General features: G+C 40.6%; 1 protein-coding gene across 1 annotated transcript in view; it reads right to left on the bottom strand.

Moving 5' to 3' along the window:
- Positions 1 to 8,942: 8,942 nt before the first annotated feature.
- The window catches only part of Plcz1 (phospholipase C zeta 1), a gene marked incomplete at its 5' end in the record, with an annotated part of 42,389 nt that continues 25,950 nt past the window's right edge, over positions 8,943 to 25,381 (bottom strand). The window contains 6 exon segments of the mRNA NM_001281643.1: positions 8,943 to 9,031; positions 9,838 to 9,987; positions 10,327 to 10,447; positions 18,796 to 18,968; positions 20,639 to 20,755; positions 24,069 to 24,225. Coding sequence (NP_001268572.1) covers positions 8,943 to 9,031; positions 9,838 to 9,987; positions 10,327 to 10,447; positions 18,796 to 18,968; positions 20,639 to 20,755; positions 24,069 to 24,225 — 807 coding nt within the window.

A 25,381-nucleotide genomic window follows, 5' to 3' on the forward strand; every position in this document is an offset into this window, starting at 1 on the left:
TAACACGTTGTATAGAAACTAGAGAGGGAAGACTGACTGGGGATCAAAATTTAGTTTCTAGAAAGCTAAAGCAGGCACATAACCCTCTGAGAATCCACAGTGTATCAAGGTGGCAATGAGTAGAGATAAAGTCAACAGTCCTCCACTCAACCACCGCCAATAATAGTCGGGAACTTGACCATGAATCTGTATCACCCAAGAAGATATTTTAGAGCACAGGCTGATGGGCCACAGTTTCTGAGTTTCTAATTCAAGCATCCTGGGGTGACCAGGCTGAGTAGCGTAAGTCTATAATCATTTCATTTGAGAAATAGAGGGAGGATAACTGGGATTTCGAGATCATCTTACTCTATATAACTAGTTCATGATGTGCCTGGACTATGTGGGACCCTGTATGTGAAGTGGAGTCTAAGGGTTTGCATTTCTGAAATATGTTCTAAGCGAATGTGTTTCCCTGTCCCGAGGATCATATTTGATGTCACTGCACTGAAGTGGTCTGAAGTACTCAATGAAATCACCATGCCCAGACAAGCAGCACTTGTCACTACAATCTCTAAATGTGGGATGGGGTCATCTGGCTGTTTTAAGATGCTCTACATGATTCCATGTTGCAGATGAGACAAACCACCGGCCTAGTGTAAGAACAATACTAAGTGTTCCTAGGAATAGTCATAAACCTTTCTACACAGAACAGCCTCTTCCATTGGACTTTCTGCAGTGATGATTAGCCAGTTAGAACTTCAATGATTGTAGGGTCCAGAGTGTTCCAAGTCCAGAGACATATGGCATTAGCCATTTATTGCCCTCTTCTGTTCCTGACCTGACATCTCTGTGACCATCTCTTTGGAATGCACAGAGTACTAGCTCCTAACCAAAATGGGCTCAGATGCTGTCCAAGAGTGTCTGCGGTCTCTGACAGGCTCTCTCACACTCTATTCTTCTGTATCCCACCTAGTTAATGTTCAGCCACTGTGTTTGGGGAAGGGTCTTGATTGATATTCTTGTTCGTTTATGTTAGAAGCTTCATCTTCTTACCATAAGGAATCATGTAGTCTGGAGTAACCTAAACCTGGGCTTCCAGGCCATATTTTCTCATGTTTGGCTCCAAAATAAAAGTTCTCTCTCATTGCCCTTGAGTGAGAGACTGTGTTTTGTGTTGACAGGTATATACTAAATAGGTAGATACAAGGTTGAAGCACAAATCTATCTTGTATTTGGCTTAAATAATACTTATCGGCATCAATATTAAGTTTGCAGTATTTATCTGCAAGCATGCATAAGTTTGTTTGTCCATGAGTTATGTCTAGAAGTTTTCTTTTTATTGTTTTTATTTAAATTAGAAACAAGCTTGTTTTTTACACGTCAATCCCAGTTCCCTCTCCTCCCCCCGCCCCCTACTGGCCCCCTATCCCATACCCTTTCTGCTCCCCAGGGAAGACGAGGCCTTCCATGGAGGATCTTCAAAGTCTGTCATATCATTTGGAGCAGGGCCTAGACCCTCCCCCATGTGTCTAGGCTGAGAGAGTATCTCTCTATGTGGAATGGGCTCCCAAAGTCCATTCTTGTACTAGGGATAACTATGGGCCCTCTGGTAGTGGATCCGTATTTATCCCTAGAAGTTATTTTCAATCTAACCTCCAAAGAGTCAGAATTTTAAGCTCTCTAAACAAGTGGCCCATGTTCCAGACATGGGTACTCTTGAAGAACTTTCAGCACGGTGCTTCTAGTATTCCTTTCCCTAAGAGTGCTCCAGCTAACAAAATGGATGTTAGAAATGTATGCTTCAGTTGGTCCAACAGTATTTAAAGAGTCTGTGGGTTGTATGCAGGTACTTTGTGAGCGTGTCTCTGTCAGCTTCTGTAAGACTCCATGTGCCCCCTGTCTAGAACAGCATTGTATTCCTATCATTCATCCAGTCTTTTGCTTCTCAGATGGGAAAGTACCCATCACCTGACTGAATTAAAGTCCTGGCTGGTCCCTCTGTCAGATCACGTGTCGTCCGTCCTGAGGACGCTATAGCTTTTGTGTACCACTGGTGCCAGTAATTTGTCAGAATGCCCAAGAGAGCACTGCTACAGTACTGTTTGTTATTCTATAATCAAGATTTTTATTTCTTCTATGCTTTCAAACATGATTGAAGGTCATTTTACTCCGTGTGTCTAAATGGCACAGCATGCTTAGTTTTGAGATGAAACTACTGTTATCATCAAGTCAACATTCCCATTAATGCCAAAAGTTTCCTGGTGGCTCCCTTCAACATATCAAGTTTCCAGGCCCAGTTCCAGTGTTGTGTAATACTGTTCCTTGGAAGACACAAGCAAAGAGAGGAAACTGATGGCATACCAAAGTATTAATGCTGCCAAAGTCCAGTGTGATCAATCAATGAGTTTTATCAGAGTTACTTACAAGAATATGGGTGAGGGGTTACTTACAGAAACAGAAATGACTCAAAGATGAGTCTGTCATGAAAAGCACACCCTGACATGAGTAAAAGCTAACTGGAAGCCTGGAGTATACCACACAACCAGCAGGCAGTTCAACAAATTGAAGAGTATCCTTTCCAGGCAGCTCAGCTGGTCTGGGTTTCTTAGGAAGCTCAGCTGGCTCTGCCTTTTCCCGGCCACTAGGCTTATCTGAAAGTGCCTTGACTGCTTATATAAGTTTGAAGAAGAAGGGACCTAGTGAAGCTTGTCAAATTCAGGAACTTCCTGGAGCTTTTAAGTCATTTACTTCCAGAACTTTAGAAGTTTCCCTACAGACTGGAACGTTTCACCTCCCAGTAGAACATCCTACGGTTTCATCTCCTCTTAGAGCAGCCCTGGCTTAAGGAACTTCCCTCCAAGATTGACAGCTTGATCTCAGAGGAAACTGCAACGTTACATGCAGTTGCTGATGTCATTGATATTGATGCATGTATCAACAGCAATCTTTTGTTTCATTTAATAATGTACTATTATATGGATATAACACAATTTATCGCCCATTCCCTGTCAAGACATTTGAATTGTTTCTGGTTTGTGATTATTTTAAATCAAGCCATTGAGAGGATAAAGAGGCTTTAAAATATTGTGTTCTTTCCAAAGCTTTGTGATTTCATTCTATCATTAAACTGGTATCAGTCAGATTAAAGGAACACAAATTTATTAATATATCTAAACACAAGAGCCACACATATACACAAAGAAGCAGGACAGTTGAGGCTCATACCTTATATAGAGCTACACCAGTGGGTTATGGACTTGGGCTTCTGGGGGGAAAGATAAGCCAACATGGTATGGAAGGTTGGCTAAGGAGTCAAACAGAGAAAAACTGACTCACTGTACAGGTAACAAACAATGTCTCCCAGGTAACAGACGCCTGTGGTCAACAGGAGACCCCACAAACTCTTTCTGTGAAAAGATCTTTCCTGGCCAGGCAGAATAATGTGGGGGAAAACCTTGCTTCTGTCTACTTGCTGGCTTCTCACTTTGCTGGGGTATCTTTCCTTTCTAGGCATATTGACAGTTGTATTTTACAAAAGGCCAGCCTGTGTCTGCAGAGACCTGCAGTTTCTCTGTGTAACCGAAGAGAAATCAAGGAAACATATTGTGGTGGGTTATTTTCCTCTCCGCTCCACCGTGTGAAACCCTTGTGAGGATACGTGTTTTGTTCCTCTTGTGGTAATATGGGGGTGAATAGCTGAATAGGCAGATGGTTAATACATTCATTACATTCTGTTGCTGTGCTAAAACACCACAACCAAAAGCCACTTATGGATGTGTTTATTTCGGCTTACAGTACCAGAGGGAGAGTCTGTAATGGTGGGCGAGGCATGGCGGCTGGGAACTAGAGCCAGAGCTGGGAACTCGCAACTCCAATGTCAAGGAGAAAGCAGAGAAAACAGAAAGGAGGTGGGTCAAAGCCTTAAACTCTCAAAGCCTGCCCCCGGTGACGCACTTCCTCCTGCATGGTCCTGCATCCTAAACCTTCCATAACCTTCCCAAATAGTGCCACCCACTGGACACCCCGTGTCCATGGGGAACCTTCTCACTCAGCCTACTGCATTTCCCTTTCTTAGAAACTGCCCAGCCAGTTCCAAAGTGAGCGCCCCATACGATGGGTGTGTGAGAGCTCCAGGTTTCTACTCTTCCTCAAAATTTGCTCTGGGAATCTTATTTCAGGGACAGCTAATTAGTTTTAATTTGCATTCTCCTGATGGCAAATAATATTCAGTTGATATTTTGAAGTTCTTGTTGGTCATACTCATATCTCTCTTAGGAGATAATATCCAAATATTTGCCTAATTTTTCATATTGTTGAGTTTTACATGGATCTGGTTTATATCTTAGACACATGCCATATGCACAATTTACACATATGCTAACACATTGCATATGCAATATATTATGTAGTATACTTGCTCATATTACTAATATAATGTCTTAGTTGTTTTTCTGTTGCTGTGGAGAGACAACATGAACAAGGAAACACAGAAAAAGGTGTGATGAAAACTTTCAACTTCAGAGAGTTAGTCCACAACCATCATGTCTGGGAAGCAGACATGGCCTGGAGCAATGGCTGAGAACTTACATGCTGAGGTATAACCACAAGGCTGCATGAGAGAGCAAACTGGGAATGGATGGGCCTTTTAAACATTAAAGCCACCTCCAACAAGGCCACACCTCCAAATCCTTTGCAAACAGTTCCAACAACTGAGAGCCAAGTATTCAAATATATGAACCTATGGGGGCCATTCTCATTAAAACCACCACATACAACTACATCTATGACTACACGATACATATAATACATAAGAATGTAGCTATTTTCAGAGTTGTTACATTGAAAACAAAGCAATTCATTTTTTCTCTAGTATTCATAAGGATTTTAACCAACATCAACAGTAAATATTACTATTTTGGAAACCTACAGGGCCTTACTGCCAACCCAGAAGAAAGGCAATGAATTCATGATCCTCCTGTTGTGGCCTCAGGAGGTCTGGGATTACAGGCATGCTTTGGAGTACAGCAAAGGCAAGGGATTTCCCTCTCTCCTTACTTGCAACAGGATTCTTGTCTCCCAAGGGTGACTCCCGAGTATCCCCTGAGATGGACACAAGGATTCTGGTGGAGGCTTAATCCCACAGTACATGCTCTGTATCCACGAGAACATCCACAGACTTCCTTATCCACAATTCACAATGGAGAAACTTCTTTTTGATCGGTGAATGGAGGCTGCTTTCAGAGACAGATCAGCTTCTCCATTTCCCAACTAGCCTGCCACTTACCCCATAGTGCCCACCACTTCCCACTCTAAAGTCAGGCTCACTGAGGCTGAGAGATTTTTGCTTTGACTTTTGCGTATCTGAAGGCTTTGAACCAGCAGAAGCAAACTGTGGTCAGAGCATAATATATGAGAGAAACTGTTTTCAATTTAATAAGTAAATAAAAGCTCAGAGTTGACAGCATTTAACTTCCATGTCACTCTGATCTATGTAAGGTAATTGGGGATGTCTAAGCTTGTGTCCCTTTCCTGAAAGCCACAGAACCACTCCACCCCACCCCCAAACCCCTGCCGCCAAAGGCCAGACACAGTTAGAACCATTGCAATGGGGGGATTGCACATGGGGATTCACTGGATATCTCTGTAGAGCAAAGGGTCTCAGGTTCTGAACCTATGGGTTGTGACCCCTTTGTAGTCTAACAATCTTTGCACAGAGGTCACATACCAGATACTTACATTGCAATTCATAACAATAACTAAAACACAGTAATAAAGAAGGAACAAAATGATTTCATGGTTGGGGGCTACCACAACATAACTGTTATTGAAGGGCCACAGCATTGAAAGCAATTATGATGGGTCTCTACTGGATTTGGTCTTGTGTTAGATGATTTTATTTGGTCTCCTCTGCATTGGACCTGTCGGGAATAGGCACTGAAAGACGTGGAGAGTGGCCCAGTCAATGAGTGCCCGCTGAACAAGAATGAGTAGTAGTCAATGTTGGAGACCCGGCACCCACATAAAAAATCAAGTGTGGCAATATGCACCTAATCCCAGCACTGGAGAGGATGAGATGGGAGCAGGACTCTTGGGCCAGCCATGCAAGGTTCAATGAGAAATCCTGTCTAAAAAAATAAGATGAGAGAGACAGAAGACAACACCTGACACCAGCCTCTGACTTCCACACATGTGTGAACATGCACACACACACACACACACACACACTCACAAACTACAAAAAAGCAATTAACAAAAACTGAGAAGTGAGTCTGTGATTGGAAAAGCCATCTTATCTGTACACAGAAAAAAACTGAAGCTGAAACTGTAACTGGTGATGAGTCAGCCTACTCATATTAGCCAGAACTAGGGAGTACTGGACACCAGTGCTTTGACAGTGCCCACGCCTCTGGCGCACACTGAGCAGCGATCACACACTTGCCCCACCACAGTAGAATGTGTGGATCTGGAGCTGAGGCTTATGCTCTGCAAGCAAAGCCAAACCCCAATGGCAAATTCCACACCAGCTTCTAGCCACCCCAATGCCCAGCTCATGGTGCAAAGCCTGCACCTAGCTGTCAGCTTTATCAGCTGTAAGCAAGCAAAACCAGGAAATATCACCTAATCAGAGCGAGCATACACAGCCTCCCCCTGGAACTGACATTTTTACTGACTCTAAAATGCAAAGGCCTTTTTCACCACAGTCCCAGGGGCTCATTTAGCCTTTTCTTGTACTTTCTTCTCCTCATGACGCTATTATTTCTTACAAATGAATTATGCTTGAGAAGCAAGAGTTGAAGCTGACTTCCCATACTATTCCCAATCTTCTTGCAGTGTGAGAACACCCCACGGTTCTGGAACTTCAGTGGGTAATGTCAAAAATTCTTGGTAAAATGTAATCTTGAGAACACCATTTCAAGCGGTAAATGCTGAACAATGCACATTTTCGAAATGTAATCAAAATGTTTAAAGACGGCACAGATTGGCAAGTTAAAAATAACTCTTCAACAATCATATACACAGTATAATATTTAAAAAAATTAATAGTCAGGGATGAGATGATAGTTCATTAATAGTCAGGGATGGGATGATAGTTCAGTCAGTGAAGTGATTGCTTTGAAAGCATGATGAGCTGAGTTCAATTCCCAGTACCCACATAAAATAAAACCACACAGCTCATGGTGCAATAGTATCACACACACACACACACACACACACACACACACAGGAGGAGGAACAGTCAATCCCTGAGGACTGCTGGATAGCATGCCTAGTGAACCATGAGTTCAAGTCAGAGATCCTCTTTCAAAACATTAGGTTGACAGTTCCTTAGGAAAGAGCCAGTTCACCTATGGCCTTCACACAGTGACACTTCACAAACACAGATAAACAGAAAAAAAAAAACGTTTTCAAGTCAGGGAGTGAGTTTAATTAGTGTCTGCGGGAAAGGTGAGAAGACAATTATTTTCTCTTCTATTTCAAAGTTTAATGGTGAAAATGAAACAGAGAGGTTCTACCCCTGCAGAATTAATACATTGGTTGATAAGCTTACTTTAAAGGCTGGTGGAATTCCAGATCTGAAAAAGACCTTGGAGGTTAGAGGTTGGAGCCTTGAGTCAATGGATGAACGCACCCCCAGCTATGCTATTGTATTTACAATAGAGAACTCAGCAAGATCCACCCACTGTCTGCTAAATGGAAGTTGTCATTCCTCCTGAGAAACCTAAACAATAACCCATACAGCCCTTAGAGATTGTAAGACTGTGCCTTGAACACCGTTGGTGATCGTTTGCTCCTTATGCATGAGAATATCAATTCCTGGTGTATTTACAGTTTTAATATATGGTATTGAGGTGATATCTGATAAAAGGTTGTTAGATGAGTCATCAAAGGATAATGAGATTGGAGTGCATCTTGAATACCACTTATTTCTTGGATTTTAGTTACATCCGAAGTTGGATTCAGCATCCACAAATTTCTACTGGGACCGTTAACTTGCCAGATGTACTGAGTGTGTCAGCATGGTGGGGTGAACATTACTGGGTTGGTTGTTGTTGTTGTTGTTGTTGTTGTTGCTATTTGTGCTTGTTTGTTTTGCTAGTTTGCCTGTTTATGTTGGTTATTTTCAGAATATTTCATAAAAAAACATATTCTCCACCACTTTAAGCCAAGTAAAATTTCACTATTGGTGAAAAAATGAGGACTCTCATCTCTGACCAAAAAACAATCTTTAAAGTACATTAAGGACAGATCCAAAAATACTGCAAATGAATTCAAAGACCCAAGCATCTAAGTCTGCATAATAGATTTCTTTTATAGATACGGAGTCTGACTCTAGTAGGAATGCAAATCAGTTTCATACACACGTATAAAAATGTCTGCATAATTACAGGGTACCAAATCAAGCGCACGGCATCTATGAACTACACTGAGAACTCGGGGGCTAATTATTCTCTTGGATATTAGAGGGCACCAAGGGCACCACAACCTGTTTCCTTCCCACAGCGATAGGTGGTGGTGGGTGTTGAGAAGTTAAAACAATTTCCAGTTTCACATCTTCTGTGCTGCTAACATTTGCCCACATGTCTTATATGAGCAGGCATGCTTTTAAAAGCCGTGCGCAAATTCTACTCATTAAAAGAGATACACACGGTTGAAAATGCAACTCTAAAAGCAGAAGCCTAGGAGAGATCGGCAGCCGGGGAATGGCGCATGTGCACCATCCGATGCTTTTATTCTCCGCCTTTCTGCTTTGTCCCTTTAAAGATTATAAGGTATTTCCGACTTGAAAGAGATAGGTATTTCTAACTTGATGAGACATTGTGTGTGTGTGTGTGTGTGTGTGTGTGTGTGTGTGTGTGTGTGTGTGTGTTAATTTTATGATTAATAAAAGAAAAGGTGTCGATATTCCTTTGGACTGTTTATTGTGGTTGATATGCAGCTAACATGAAGGGTACATTTAGTCACTCTCTGATGTACCAAACGTAAATGAACAGCGAAGAAGGTTCAAGGTTCGCACCCGCTTTGGAAAACAGAGGAACACGACGATAACCTGCAGAAGAGGAATTGTGTCGAATTAGAAATAACAAACCAAGAGTGATGGCCTCAACCTTGCTGTTGAGGAAGAAGACATTATCCGCTAAGTGTCTTCACATAGTTACCACTATGGTTATGGAGTTACAGTTATTTTCAACCTACTAAGTTACTTTTCCATAAAAACGAAGCATTCTAGCTTCTGTTCTAACTTCCAGAATTCTGTGTGTCCCCGTGATGAGCCCATAACCTCATGGGTCTCCTCTTACCAGAGCATCATGATCCAAAATTAGCCATCACCCTTCTGGTTCAAAAAGACCCTGCCTGCTTCCTGGCATTCCTCAGCTGGTGATGGAAAAGTGAGCATCCTGAGAGGAAGCCATTAAGTAAACCACTCTGGGAAGGCTTCTGCACCATGCTAGCATCCCAGAAAATGATCCAAAAAGGTCTGACCCCCAAGTTCCCAGGGCTTTGCTCGGGCAGAAGAATGGGCCAGTGTTTCCCAACTCTGTCTTGTTCTTGTCCTTGACATCTTCTTGTAACCATGACTACATTTCACTGAGAGGGAAGAATTATGATCCTGGCAAAGAAGCACACATGACAAGTTTCTCTAGCATCCTAGCATACAACATCCCACACCACTTTCCACACAAAGAGCACATCTCTGCAGTTCCACAGAAGAAAGTATGCTGGTTCACTTAAAACTCCCCTCATATCCTACTGATGTAGATGGAGAGATGGAGAAATTTGATATGATCAAAGTGGGGCTTTGGTAGAGGTACATATCAATGACAATAAAAATCATCTCATATTTGATAACATTACCTTTGTTCATGCAAAGAACTGGTAGCGTGTACTGCCCGATAAATTCATTGCCTGCTATAAAGCCTTGATTTTCAACAACAAAACGTATCAGTGCCAGTTCTGGTACTTGAATAATAAATGTAAACGTTTCATTCCACCTTGGACTAAAAGCTGAAATGCAAAGAAAGGTATGCAAGAGTATCACAGAAATTTCCTTGAAGGAAAATGAAATGATAAAAGATTTCCACAGTTTTCCTTTCTGAGACTTGGGCAGTAAACAACAACAATAATAATTTGGATTTTAGAGCACTTAAATGTTTAACGTAGTTGAAGGGTAGAAAATCTTATAACAACAAAGACACTGGGTTTTGAAAACACTATATAGACTGAAACCCCATCTAGGTTAACAGGTGAGATTTCTCTCTGACTAAATTACTTTCAAATTAATAAGCTTTTTCTAAGAATTTTTTTCTTAAAAAGTTATTTTTTGTAAGTAGTGGAAGAACTCACAATTTTTCTTAACAACACGGGTCTGCTGTTTCACATGGTCATTTGGAACACCGTAGACTTCTATGATCACTAATATGTTGCTAGAGGACAAGTTGATGGGCAACTGGATCCCACTGATGAGCTGTGCAAACACAGATGAGCAGGAGAGCTTAGCTGAGCAGGAAACGGCATCCCTACTTGACCCCAGTCAGATGGCATGGTCCCCAAAACTAAGACTCTACATCAGCTGCTAAAACACAAACTGCAGTAATCTTACATTTTGTACCTTTCATCACCAAGTATCACTAGATATTGACCAAGAATGTCACTCTGCTCAAGCGCATCTATAGTGGAATCCACAATGTCCAAGGTTTGTGGTGTATTTGCATATTTTTAATTTTTCCCCTCAATATATGTTTTCATTTAAATTAGAAACATGAATGCTTCACATGTCATTCCCAGCTCCCTCTCCCACCCTCCTCCCTTGTCCCTCAACCAGCCTCCCTCCAGCCTTCCACCCAATCCCCACATCATTCCCCAGGGAGGGTGAGGCCCTCCTTGGGGGGACCTCCAGAATCTGTCATTTCATCCAGGGCAGGACCTAGGCCCTTTCCCATGTGTTCAGGCTGAGAGAGTATCACTCTATGTCAAAGTTCATTCGTACGCCATGGTAAGTATGATCTGCTACCCAAGGCTCCAGAGATTTCTGAGGCCTCTCTTTTTCACTAGTTCAGTATTACTGCTTTGCTCTGATAATTTGCACTGTCTTTAAATTCATGTTATATATACTGAAATACTTCAAAGAAATGTGAGATTACTTTTCAAATATAAAACATTATATTATGTCATTTTTCATGATAGCATTTTCTAAAAGAATTTACATTGGAATCATTTATACAGTTTGATATTATCCACTGATATCCACATTACCATAACAAGAAACTGGAGCTCGACAAGATCAGTTGTCTCATAGGCATGCACATTAGGGCCAGGAATCAAAAACATACTTTAAAAAGTAACTAGCTACATTTCTATTTAGATTTTTTATTTTCCCAGATAATTATTGAAGCAAAATTGTGTTTTCATTTTTAAGAACAAAGTGAGCATAGAACAATTTGCAATGTGTTGATTTGAGGTGAGGAAATGAAAGTTACAAATCTAAAACCTTAGCCCAGGACATAGCTACTGCTAGCAACTGTGCACCTCCCACATGCCTACTGAGTCCTCTTCCAGTTTCCTAAGGCCTCCTCTCTGCAGTCATCTGTCTACCAGAGCCCACTTGAGATACAGCAGCTGGGCGTGGAGAGCCACGGCCCAAGGCAGTAGAGGAAAGGGCTAGCTAGAGATGTGCTGACTTTAGGGTGATGTCTCTTTGCACAGACATTAGCACAGTTTCAGAAGGCTAGAGATAGAGCGCTACAACTTTCATAGAAGAAAACAGTTGAATCAACCCTCTTACAACTAATCCTCTCTTGAACATTGTCTATGTCTGCATTGAAAGAGGAAACTTGACAAGCAAAACAAAAAACAAAGACGTAACGAACAAACAGCTTCAGATTCTCGAGTCCCAGGACAGAAGTAAAAAGCAGAGTAAAAAAAAAAAAAAACACTAAAATTATGTTCAAACAACTCAAAGATGACAAAAGCAAAGTGCTGAATAAATGCTTAAGTCAATCAAAGTTCTAAAAATTCTATTCAATACAAACAGAACAGAAAAAATAATTCTAGAAATGGAAAGCAGTAAGAAAAAAAACAGTAGGATAGGTCAGCTGGAAAACAGCGAGTTGGAGTTGGAAGACAAAGTAGAGGAAATGCATTGCTCAGTAACAGTGAAGAAAAATGTAAAATATATATGCTTTAGAACAGGTCACCATTTAAAAAAACAAGTTTTGAATTATGGTTCCAAACCAAGAAGAAAGCCATAACAAAGGCATCAAGAATATCTTCAATAAAATCAGAGAAAATTGCCTAAACCTAGAGAAAGAGATACCCATATAAAAGGCCTACACAGCACTAAATAAGTCCAAAGAACAGTTTTCTCATTACATATTATCATTAAAAATAGAGAATGAAGAAAAGTTATTGAAAACTGCAAGAGAGAAAGGTCAAGTCATTTGTCAAGCCAGTATCTCCAGAATAACAATTGACTTTTCAACAAAACCTCATAAAGACAGAAGGGTTGGGAAAGATGTATTCCAATTTCTGAAAGACCACAACTGTCAATCCAGACTATTATACGCAGCAAAACTATCCATTAGAATGAAGGAGAAATAACAACTTATCATGAAAAAATATGTATTTTTGACAACTAATCCAGCTCTACAGAGGATACAAGAATGAATGCTTCAGTATGAAGAGAATGATAAAAGCACCAAAGACCACAGGGAATAAGTAAGCACGTCCAAGACAGTTAATCAGAAGTCTAAGAAAACACTACAAAACCAACGATGATACACATCTCTCAATAACATAGCTCCAGATACTAATGTACTCAATTCCCCAGCAGAAAGATGCATCCCAGCAGAATGGATGACAAAATAGGGCCCATCTTTTCCTGTCCCCAAGAAATTCACCTTATCATCAAAAATAGGAACCACTGTATAGTAAAAGGATGGAAAAGGGTTATTCCAAGCAAAGAGAAGTAGTAAATAAGCAGGTGTAGCTATAGCTATTTTAATATCTGACAATAAATTTCAAATCAAAACAAATTAAGCAGAGAGTATAAGGAAAGTCACTTCATATTCATTAAGGAACAACCCACAAAGAGGACAGTACAAATCTTAACATACACATCAAATATAGGTGCACCCAAATTCACTGAAGACATGTACTATACTTAAAACCATAAATAAACCCAATGCACTGATTATGACCAGATATAATTCCAACTTTCACCAGTAGACAGGTAAACTTAGCAAAAAATAGAGAAACTGGGTATCATAGATCAAATAGACTTGACACGTCTATGTACTATTGTACTCAAACACTAACGAATACACATTCTTCTCAGCAGTCAGTGGCATTTTCTTCAAAAACAATGATATTTTAGGACTTAGTTAAGTCTCAATAAATATGAGAAAGTTGAAATAATATCCTGCAGGCTTTCAGACGTTGATGTAAAAACTGAGCTCCTGACTTCTGTTAGAGAAGAAAGTTGGGCATATACTTCAACCTATAAGCACAATGTACTTTCTAAACAGGATTCTGACAAGACAGACATCAAGGCAGACAACTGATGAATGAGACCTCATGAAACTAAAAGGCTCCCACATAGCGAAGGGCATCATCGCTAAACTGAAGAGACAGCCTACAGAATGGGAAAAAATTCTTTATCAGCTATATACCTGACATAGTTAGTGTCTACAAAAAGGTTATAAAACAAGAAAACAAAACAAACAAAAAACAACTAAACATCACAAAAACAACCAATTAAAAGATGTGGCATAGAACTAAATAGGGAGAATTATATTACAGTAGATTGAATTCTCAAGCAATAAAAAACGTCATAAGCCTAAAGATACAGCTTAAAAAGATAAGTATATGTTTGTATATAAATAATTACTCATAAAATAAAAAGAAAAAGGAGAGGGGCAGAATAGAGGACAGGAGGGAAAGGGAACAGGAAAGCTGCTGGTGTGTAACTTCTCCTGTGCTAAACCCACATGTTACGTCATCAACTATACACTATGGTGACTGAAACAGTGAGGGACCTATATTCAAGAGGCAGATTAATTAGCATAGTTAGACATCCACATGCTTGGGAACAATATTGTTTATAGATATGTACTGCATTACTCCCAAGTATGAGTGCTTGCCAGCTAATTATCAGCTATTCGGAAAAAGGGCCTTACCAAAATGGGGCCATTTCCATGCTAGTACACTCTATGTCAAAGAAAAGAAGAGGAGAGGAGAGGAGAGGAGAGGAGAGGAGAGGAGAGGAGAGGAGAGGAGAGGAGAGGAGAAGAGAAGAGAAGAGAAGAGAAGAGAAGAGAAGAGAAGAGAAGAGAAGAGAAGAGAAGAGAAGAGAAGAGAAGAGAACTAACTAGACCAAAACTCTCAGTTCACAGGTGACAGAATAAACTGGATGTGATAATTGTCTTCATAGAGGACTCCATGAATCTTACAGCAATTCCAGGCTTTTGGGTTTCCAAGTTGTACTCCCATAATGTTTAAGATTAAAATAACCAACTACAAGATAAGCAGGAGGAGAGGACTTGCTCACATGGTTGGGGTGTGCTTCTGTGATGAGTGACCATGGTGATTGCTTCCCTGGAGACTCACTAACCTGTCTGAGTCTAAGCCACCTCACATCTCAACATGAGATTCTTGGAATACACACCCTACACACCCAGAACGCTCACCAGCATCTCAGTGCACAAACTGCCTTGCCACTTCATTTCCAACAAGACAGCACAGATGCTCTGTACCATCCTCAGCATGCAACAGACACCGTCACTCATTCAATCAACTTCCATGGATGAGGCACGAGTTCTATGTCAGACCCTGTCAACTTGGCTTGAACAAAGCACAGCTCTTGTCCTTAAATATTTCTGAGATAACTGGGGGATAAGGACTAGAAAATGATTATAATGCAGTGGCTGAGTGCTATAATATGTACTCGTGTAGGCTGCAACAGAAAAAACAGAAGGGACATGTTAAAAAAAAAAGAGGAGAAAAATGAAGAATAAAAGGCTTCCAAGAACTAGTGATTTTTCAAGTTATGAGTCAGTCAGGTTATATCATCTAAATTTAATCCCAGCACTCAAGAAGCAGAAGCAGGCAGATCTATCGGAGTTCAAGGCCAGCCTGCTGACCTAGATAGCAAGTTCCAAGACAACTATGGTTACACAGTAAGATCCTGTCTGAAGAAGAGGGAGAGGGAGAGAGAGAGGGAGAGGGAGAGGGAGAGGGAGAGGGAGAGGGAGAGGGAGAGGGAGAGGGAGAGAGAGAGAGAGAGAGAGAGAGAGAGAGAGAGAGAGAGAGAGAGAGAGAGAGAGAGAGAGAGAGAGAGAGACCGGTAAAGAGAGGATAGAAGAGAGAGAGAGACAAAGACACAGAGAGAATTCAACAGGAAAAGCAAATGACAAGTGGGGGGAAAGAAGACTGAAATTCAATCAAGTAAATCGTGGTCATGGCTCTAGAATAAGTTAAGGCTAGACATGATGAGACATGGGTTTAGAGAAGCAAGCTAAGCCTTGACTAGGAAAGTAACTGGTGGCCAGAAAGGACTGGTAAGCACTAACAAGATCACCATGTTAGCAAAATCTCAAGTTTTCTTTTCAACATAAAGAGGAGTGACTAGGAGGACGGAGACAGGCTGTTTTGCTCTAGCTTCTGTGTTGTGATTAAAATGCCCTGACAGAAGTTACCTGAAAGAAGAAATTCTTCTTCAGCTTACACTGTGTGGAAGTCAAGGCAGGAACTTGAAGCAACTGTCCACACCCACAGTCAAGAGCATAGAAAACCAAGGCGTGCAGGCTTGCTGCTCCATTTATCTTCTCCTTTACCCACCCCAGGACCCAGCATGGGGAGCGATGCCATACACTTTCAGACTGCATCTTCCTAAGAAGCCCAATAAGAAAATCTCCTACTTGGGACTGGAGAGATGGATCGGTAGTTAAGAGTACTTACTGTCCTCCCAGAGAAACAAAGTTGGATTCATTCGCAGGACTTGCTTGGCACCTTACAACCTGTAACTCCAGATCCAAAGGAACCAACATCCTCTCCCAGCCCCCATGAGCACCAGGCTTGTGCAAGGTGCGCAGACATACACACACACAAGACACCCATACACGTAATATAATAAAAAAATTAAAGAAAATCTCTCATAGACACACCCACCTAATCCAAACAATCTCTCACTGAGACTGTCTTCCCTGGTGATCCCAGACTAGGTCAAGTTGGCAGTTAAAATTAACCCTCAAGTGGATTGATTAGACAAGTTTTAAAAGCTGAAAGAAGAGACATAATGATAGATAATAAATTCCTGAAATAGGACAGCAGCAAAGGTAGCTTCACTATGGGAATCGATAATGAAGACTAGGAGTGGGATGGATAGAATTTAAAGATGGGTGACTTAGGAAGTGAGGGAGCCGTAGAATACCTTGCTGTTTTCTGGTCTAAACTGGTTAAAGCATTCATGACATATCAACAAAATGTTTAAAGATAGGTTGACTAGGAAAGGATGCTCAGGTTTCAAATTTTTGACGAATACTGATTTAATAGGTAAATCTTTGTCATACCGTTTAAGACATACTTTGGATTCTAAAAAAAATGAGTTCAGGTTAAATATTTGAGCCTTAATGGTGGTTAAAAATCATTAACCTTTGCATAAGAAGTTTGAAAAGAACCATTCATTTGGAACAAGGGTTAGGTAAAATATAAATATTTTAGGAGTGCGTAGAGAAAGAGGAATCCATCAATGAAAGTGAAACAGAGCCCCATGGCAGATAAATGAAGAATGCAGGGCTAGAAAATAGAAGAGACTTGAGTGTGCCATGAAGGGCCCTTAGGAGTGCCTAATCTACCTTTCCCCACTGAATCAACTATTTAAAAGATACAGGAAGAAGGCTGATGTGACAATCCCCTTGTAAATGAAGAACAGTGATCAATAATACTTCTCCAGATGCCAGGAAAGGTGTCAGCTAATCAATATTGGCTGAACCTACTGTAGGTGGTTTCTAGGTGTCACCTTTGACTGGATTATAGTGTCACAGCACCCTAATGGTAGGAGCAAAGCCAGCTGTGGACCTCACCAGCACTGCTTCCTGCCAGACCCAAAGCATGCCATCCAAGGACTTCTTTGCTCTATTCTCCTCTCAAGATGATTTTTGGAAAGTAGCAATCAAATCTCCCATTCTTCACCGTGATTGGATGACTAGGATCCAAAGCAGGTGACAGTGGCTTCACAAGCCCTGCACTGCTATGACCATGTGGACAGAGATGAGACAGGAGTTGTGTGTGAAACATATTCTGGGGACTCTCGGGTTTCAGGCGCTACAGCAACGAGTGAAGATCAAAGAGGCCACTCAACATCTGGTATAGAGTCCCAACATGGAACATGTGGCTGGAAACAGCAAGATCACTGACCCAAATTCCAGAGGAGCATCTGAGATGTGCCTATGGTTGTAGGAACAACCAGTTAACGGAAGGAGGCACCAAAGAGGCCGTACCCACACCATTCATTAGCAAACAAATCCTTCACTCGCAGACTGTATAGGTGGAGATGCAGCCTAAAGGCGTGGCTTTTAGTTACGTGCAGCCAGACCTTTATAAACGTTCAAGTGGCATCTCACAAAGTAAATAAACGTTACATTTAGGTCATAGAGAATAAAGAAAAGTCTGTGCTAATGGAGACAACTGCTTTTGCTCCCAGTGAAATCGTACAGGAAGCAATAAAGCAAAAGATGAAATAATGAGGCCGGAGAACTGGATGGGGCGGGATGCAGACAGAAAGGAAGAGGAAGCAACATGAGCTAACTGGCAATTGGAGACTGAAAGTATAGGAGAAAAATGCATATCTGTATTAAAATGAAAATAAAACTGGATACGGGATTCTGAAAGGATGGCTCAACAGTTAAAAGTGTGCACTGCCGAGGATGAGAGTTCAGTTTCCACAGCGTGAATCCACAAGAGTCTGATAAAGGGTCCCAAGAATTTATTTAGGTATAAAATAGGGGTGAACAATCAATGATAAAGAACAGGTCAGACACCACTGCTGATCCAGCTGATCCAGAGGCTCACAACTCTCTGTACCTCCAGCTCCAGGGGGGATCTGATGCCCTCTTCTGAACTCCACAGGTACACACACACACACACACACACACACACACACACACACACACAACGAAATAAATCTAAAAACTGAAATATAGATTTTTTTGAATCATCAATGTAGCAAACAAATGTTAAAAGTTCTCCCAAACTACAGGAAAGAAATTGAGAGCATTCTAAGCTTATTAACACATTAATGAACATGGAAGATGGATGCAGAAGAAAGTATATACATGCCTTCCTTTATTTCCAATCCAACAGAGCTCAGAGACTTAGCAGGGAAAGAATAATGCATTACAAAAGTAAGAGATTAATGAGAAGGAAATGGCTCCTAGAATTTGCTGGTGAAATTCTTTAAAGTTAAGGGACAAAAAGTGGCATGTCCACAAGGTCATCAGAGGGCTGAAATCAAACCACTCCATCACAGTGCTAAATGGCGAAATACAATGGAATAATATAAATAGATCTCTCGGAGGAAAAGGTTTTAGCCTCAATATTTCCTTTCCCTGGCAGAAAATCATTCATGTGAAAATGCACAGAAAGACATTTTTTTTCAGACACAGAGAAAGATGCTAAAGTGGCACCCATTAATTGTATCTAAAACGATTAACAGGAATTTCAGGGGCATTAGAGCAAATCAGTAGAATTGAAATATTAATGTACATGATCAAGTTTACTTAACAACCAGCAAATAAAAGAACAAACCAATAATCTTACTCGTACTGTGAGGGTAATCGGGTGGCCATCTCCTTCTGGTTTATTTGGGTTAAAGCTCAGGGTTGTATCTCTTAGAAAGTCTGGTTTCAATAAATATCCAGAGCCTCCATTGTCTAAAAATTTCCCATTCTGCAAATCCATAGGCAGTCCAGGGGTTTGGAAGTTCAAGGCCACTGTGAGAAAGAAGTAAAGCAATATTGTTAGGAAACAGGGAGTGTAGCTAAAGACACTCAATTCAGTGTGTGTCAAAATCATAACACATTGCATATCTTCATGTATTGTAAGAATATGGATTGTTTTTCTAATAATTCATGGTTTTTAAATATTTTATTGCTGTCTCACTATGGTGACTTGAATGAAAATCGTCTTCATAGGGAGTGGTAATGTTAGGAGGTGTGGTCTCGTTGGGGGAAATGTGTCATGTAGGGTAGGCTTTGAGGCTTGAAATACTCAAGCAAGTTCCAGTATCTCTCCCCCATATCTATCCCTCTCTCTCTCAATCTCTCTCTGTCATTCTCTCTCTCTGTCATTCTCTCTCTCTCTCTCTCAATTTCTCTCTGTCATTCTCTCTCTCTGTCACTCTCTCTCTCTGTCATTCTCTCTCTCTCTCTCTCTCTCTCTCTTTCTCTCTCTCTCTCCCTCTCTCTCTCTCTCTGCTGTCTGAAGATCCAGAGGTAGAACTCTCAGCTACCACTTCAAGACCATGTCTACCTGTATGCTGTCTTGTTTCCTGCCATAATGATAAGGGACTAAACCTCTGAACTGTAGGCCAGCACCAAGTAAATGCTTTGCTTTCTAAGAGTTGTTAGAATACAACAGTAGAAACCCTAAGACACTGTCTATGTCAATGTGTATCTGTGAACTGTAACATAATTTGTAAATTAAATTATTATATAGTTGTTGGTTGGTGGGTTTGTTTGTGAGACAGGGTATCATATAGCCCAGGCTGGCCTCAAACACTCCATGTAAGAGTGTTTTACCTCTCCCCTGTTCCCAGTACTGACATTACTCCCACTTCCAGGGCCTCATGATATCCATCTACTATGAATAAGGAAATGAAAGAGGCATTCAGAATGGATTATAGAAAAGTAATGCCTGTGTCAGATAGCATTCAACAATTATAAAAATAAAGAAAATAGGGCTAGGGATCTTACTCAGGGCTGGAATGTTTTCTTACTCTGTGTTTGGCCTTGCATTCAATCATCAGTACTGCTGTATACAACTAAGGAAGAGAAGGCACCAACTATATCACAAATATCCAGGTCCTGGAGATAGACATGTTCCCTAAGAAGGTGAGAAAATGGTATAGATAGTGCCTGATAAGTGGTCCTGATCTAACCCTACTCCGCATCTCCTCGTGCCTACATGGAACCTCTCCAGGAAATGGAAGAATGAGCACTGACAAACTTTGACACTGAGTGGCTGGTGCTGGTGCCATACATACTCCTTGGGTAGGAACAAGGAGATTCTGGCATGGAGAAATAGCCATCCCTGTGACCCTACTCACCTTCTGAGGCTCATGCAAAGTTAAAATGATGAACACTTGGTTAGAAGAGGACTTGAGCCAATCGATGACCTTGATCTTCCATTCCCCTCCCGTCCATCTGGTCTCCCTGTCCCTCAAGCACACATGTCCCAGTATCAAGTCTTGTGAATTAGTCTAGGCCCTTCCAACCCTCTCAAGTCGTTTGGGGAAAACTTTAGCCCTGGAAACCAGTGATTTACCGTGAGTACCTAATCCCACTTCCAGGGCCAAAACATTTTCCGGAAATTTCCATTAACTCACATGATGAATTCATTCCTACTTACATTTGCAGCTAGCCCATTATCCTACTTAACCTACCCATCTGACAGCCTACATTCCAAAACTCCTGAGGATCAAAATTGGAAGAGTCTGCTCTGGTCAGCTTGGGGTAAATTCTGGTGATGAATGCCCTGGTGTGGAAAATGAACTCAAGGGCTACAAAAAAAAGGAAAAAGTAACACAGTTTTGTCAAGTATTTGTAATCAGTTAAACAAAGCTATTTTGTATATTACTCATATATGTAAAATAACTCTATGCATATATTAGACAAAAAACATTTTTCAATCACAAAATAAAAGAGAATCCTATGCATTTATGCTTATAGAATCATGCATAAACTTGTATGATAATTTCATGGAACGCCGGGTGTTGATGGCGCATGCCTTTAATCCCAGCATTCGGGAGGCAGAGGCAGGTGGATCTTTATGAGTTCAAGGCCAGCCTGGTCTACAAAGCGAGTTCCAGGATAGTCTCCAAAGCAATACAGAGAAACCTAGTCTTGAAAAAACAAACAAAATAATAATAATAATTTCATGGAACAACTTACATAAATTGAGTATATACTTGAGGAACTATTTCACTTTCACGCATCCAAATTAATTCCACGTTAATACAATTATGCACACAATTCCAAAACAAAAATGTTTTTAAGTAGTGTATTCACCAGTTTGATTCTTTAACCTCAAGTTTCACATTAAGATGGACTTGCATGTAAGTCATATGAAGCTATGTATTTCTAGTTAAATTAAGTTAGTGATCTTTTCTCATATTTAAAGAGTTTATAGGGAGCCTTGAATCACCTGGCTTAGCCCCCAGCCCTCTTGTCCAGCATCTTTCTCTCAAGTGTATCCAACCTCTGCTGTCAACCTTCCTTTGTCAATATCACTACTTCCCAAAACTTTTATCTCTAATATCTCTCGCTGAGCTATCTACTTGCTTGCAGCATGTACATATGTATGCATGCATATGTAATCTATTCATACTCTGTGTGTTTCTGCTTGTCTGTACTCTAAGTGATTAGGTGTCTAAAAACTAGTTTGTATCCTTCTCCATTTGATTGACATCCTTAAGTTTTTTGAACATGTGTCATATTTTCTTCAATGTATTTCTTCTTTCACTGAACAGATCTCATTGCCACAACCATTTCTGACAATATGACAACCAACATTGAGAGAAGTGATTGCTACATACAGCCCATTGTATTTACTAGTGGGACAGAGCCCTTTCCTCCTTGATCCAAACAATATTCCTTAAGAAATGTTATTAATTTAAAAGCTGATGCTGTTTTGAAATCATGCTCCCTTATGAACTCTAGAGGAAGTTGAACCATAAGTGCAACATACACACTTGGGACCTAGGGCTTACCATCTACATAGTGATGTATTAATGGTCCCATTTTGATAAATTCTGAGTGTCAACCTGATTGGGTTAAGAAACACCTAGGTATCAATGAGGCACACCTGTATGTGTGTCCATAATGGTATTTCTACAGAGGACTAACTGAGAAAGATTCCCTCAATGTGGTGGGTATCTACCCATAGACTAGGTTCTTACATTGTTAATAAAAAGGAGAAATTAGGAAAGCCAATGGATCACAAGCATCCATCTCTCTTGCTTCCTTATCTAAAGAGATGTGAGCAAGCAGCTGCCTCATGCTCCCTCCACTGTGGAGCTACAGCCACCACGCTTTCCAAGCCAGGATGGACTGTATCTCTTCAGACTGTGAGTCACCTCGGCTTCCTTCTTGGAGTTGCTGCTTGCCAGGCATTTGGTCATGGCAATGAGAAAAATGGCTAACACCATCTTGTAACATGACATCACTGTGTTGCTTCTGAAATTTACCACTAGGAATTACACACAATTTATTACAAATGCATTTCATGTTCTTTCTAGAAACATGTGGAAATCAAATAAAAAGGAGGAAATAAAACTTCATACAATCTCATCACTCAATTAAGAATTACCAATAACTGGATGATGTGTTTCTTTCAATTCTTTTCTATCTATATGCTAATTTTTCAAATGGATTTATATTAGTATTCCCTTTTACTGGCTGCCTTTTTTAACTTAACTAGAATAATGTGAGAATCATTCCATTTTAATAGCATTCCCATATTTTATTTTTGTGATGTTTATAATGATATGTATAATAAGTCTAGGTATCTGTTCAGTTAAGACTTTGCCTCTATTATTAATTATTTAATTACTGGCTTTTGGTACAAGAAAAATGTTCTACTCTCTTTGTGAGCTATGCACTATATCTGGGCTCACTGCCCCCAATCATTTTTTAAAACCGTGTGTGTTTAATATACTAGGAGTGAGAGAAGTGTAACTACTCCCACTGCACCCAGAGAGCCTGTTCTTATATATCTAAAAAGCTAGCCAACACGTTGAGGTGCCAGTTACCAGACAGTAAAGTAAGTCATTCAAACTCTCTTGATCATACTATTCAGTAAGAAACATATACAGGCCAAGTGGAGGGGATGGCTCAACAGACAAAAGCTCCCATGGAGCAAACATTCAGACTGGAGTTTACAACCCCACTACCCACATAGGAACCCAGCATGACTGCCTGAACACTTGTAGCCTCAGCACTGTGACAGGATTCACCCAGTGGGTGAATCGGTGAAGCTTGCTGACTATAGCTCCAGGTTCAGTGAGAGATCCTGCATCAGGGGAATAAGGCAGAGAGTGACAGGGTAGGACCCTGCTGTCTTCAACTCGATTCTGCATGATCACAAGTACATACATCCACATATCCACATCAGTCTCCTCTGCCCTTCCCCCTACTCTCCAATGGTTTCATAAAGTATTCCTTCCTGATGCCTACAATACAATCTTGTATTCTACTCTGTTTTCTCATTCCATCCCATTCAATAGCACTCTATCTCATTCTTTTGTTCTTTTGATACTCTAGCCGTGATGCAATGCACCAAAGCACACAGAGGCTTGTGCCACTCCCAGCTTGCAGCCTGCTTCTGCTTCCCCTGTCTCCCAGGGAAACCTGAGTGTTTTGCAGCAGGACCTGTCACTCATCACTCTGTAGTACCACCTGCCCACCACTGATTTGCCCACAGAAGGATCCACACCTCACACTCTCAATCAAAATTCCGTGACTTATGAAGGCAATTAAAGCATGATGTTGACACACCTTTAATCCCAGCACTTGGGAAGCAGAGGCAGGTAGATCTCTGAGTTCAAGGCCAGTCTGGTCTACACAGTGTGTTCCAGTACATCCAAGGCTACATAATTATACCTCGTCATAAAAAAAAGAAAAAGTTAAGGCAGTTAGTAGCAAAGTTTTATGATATAAAACTTAATGCAACTCAAAACTATAACTCTTTTCTAAATTAAGTGAATTGAAATTTAATAAGAATATACACACTTATAAATACACCTGACCCATGTTAACTCCTCAGCAGTGAAAAGAACTGACTTAAATCCTATATCTTTAGTTTTAAACATTTACCTCTCAATTTTGAAAGTTTTCGAGCTCGAGACTCCCCAATAGAATTATTCTCATTAAATTGCTGATAAAGTCTTGAATATTGGAAGCTTCGGAACTTCTCAGCTTTGGTATAAATGACAAGATCAGATAAGGCCAGAGCTATTTTTAGCTTCCTGCTCTAAAAATAAAATGCAGTGATTTCACATTTTTACACTAATCATTCGAAAATTTCCTTTTCTAACAACAAAAATATGCTTTTAAAGAGATCATTTCAGGTTTTTCTTAAGCTTATTGACCCAAAAATTCTTTGGACTAAGTCAATGTGTTCGTTTTTTTATGGCCACAATATTTAATAACAATATGAACTAGACTGAAATTTTAATCTAGTTAATGTTTCCAGATTTGAGAATAGCAATTTTTGCTATTTTCTCATCTCCCAAAGATCTCAGCTTATTCTCATAGATTTTACAAATTTAAGAACTGTCATCATGAACGTATTCCCAGTTTACTGTGACATTTTGGGATAGTTTCTACTGTGTAGTTGATATTTGCTCTTCCACTGCAGTTCCCTCAGTCAATCCCCAGGTTTGTGAGATGGCATCCCTTTCTCGTGCTACATATTAATATTTAAATTAGTATGTAAATGATACATTTCTTCCTGACATCCTCGTAAGTAACTCAACTGTCTCCCACTCCGCCCTCCCCTTCTGGCTGCCTCCTGCTCTTCCTCTCCTCAGTTTTTATGTCATATAGATTCCATTATCTTCTCTTAGTCCCATCCCACTCCTTTATATAAATGTATATATATATATATATATATATGTCTTCATCCCTGTAGTAGTCCTCTTCCTACTTTTGTGTCTCATATATATATGTATGTATATATATATATATATATATCCATAAATGTGCATTGCTTGCCTGAGTCTGACTGATCCCCCTTAGTATAATGATCCCCAGCTCCAAGATGGTAGGTGTTGAGAAAAAATGAAGACCAAAGGAAAATAGGACATCTATATCATACCCCTGCAAGGCTCAGGGAACACTACAGAAGGGGAAGCAGAAAGATTATAGGAGCCAGAGGTCAGGGAATGTTGCTGAGAAATAGTGTTTTCTAGACACAACACAGCCACCACACTGATGAGCTCACAGGAGGTGCGGGTGCCTGCACAAGAACCGCACAGGCTCAAGCCAGCCAGAGCTCTACCAAGGAGTGGGAAGAGTCGCCTGAAGATCTGCGAGCAGCTGCGGAAGGAAAGTAGTTCTTCAGTAGTGTGGCTGCAGATAGGCTGCCCCACACCCACAAGCCTACAGATGGACATAAAAGATGAACG

This window comes from Mesocricetus auratus, unplaced genomic scaffold, assembly GCF_017639785.1.
Source record: "Mesocricetus auratus isolate SY011 unplaced genomic scaffold, BCM_Maur_2.0 Super-Scaffold_100001, whole genome shotgun sequence".
Lineage (NCBI taxonomy): Eukaryota > Metazoa > Chordata > Mammalia > Rodentia > Cricetidae > Mesocricetus > Mesocricetus auratus.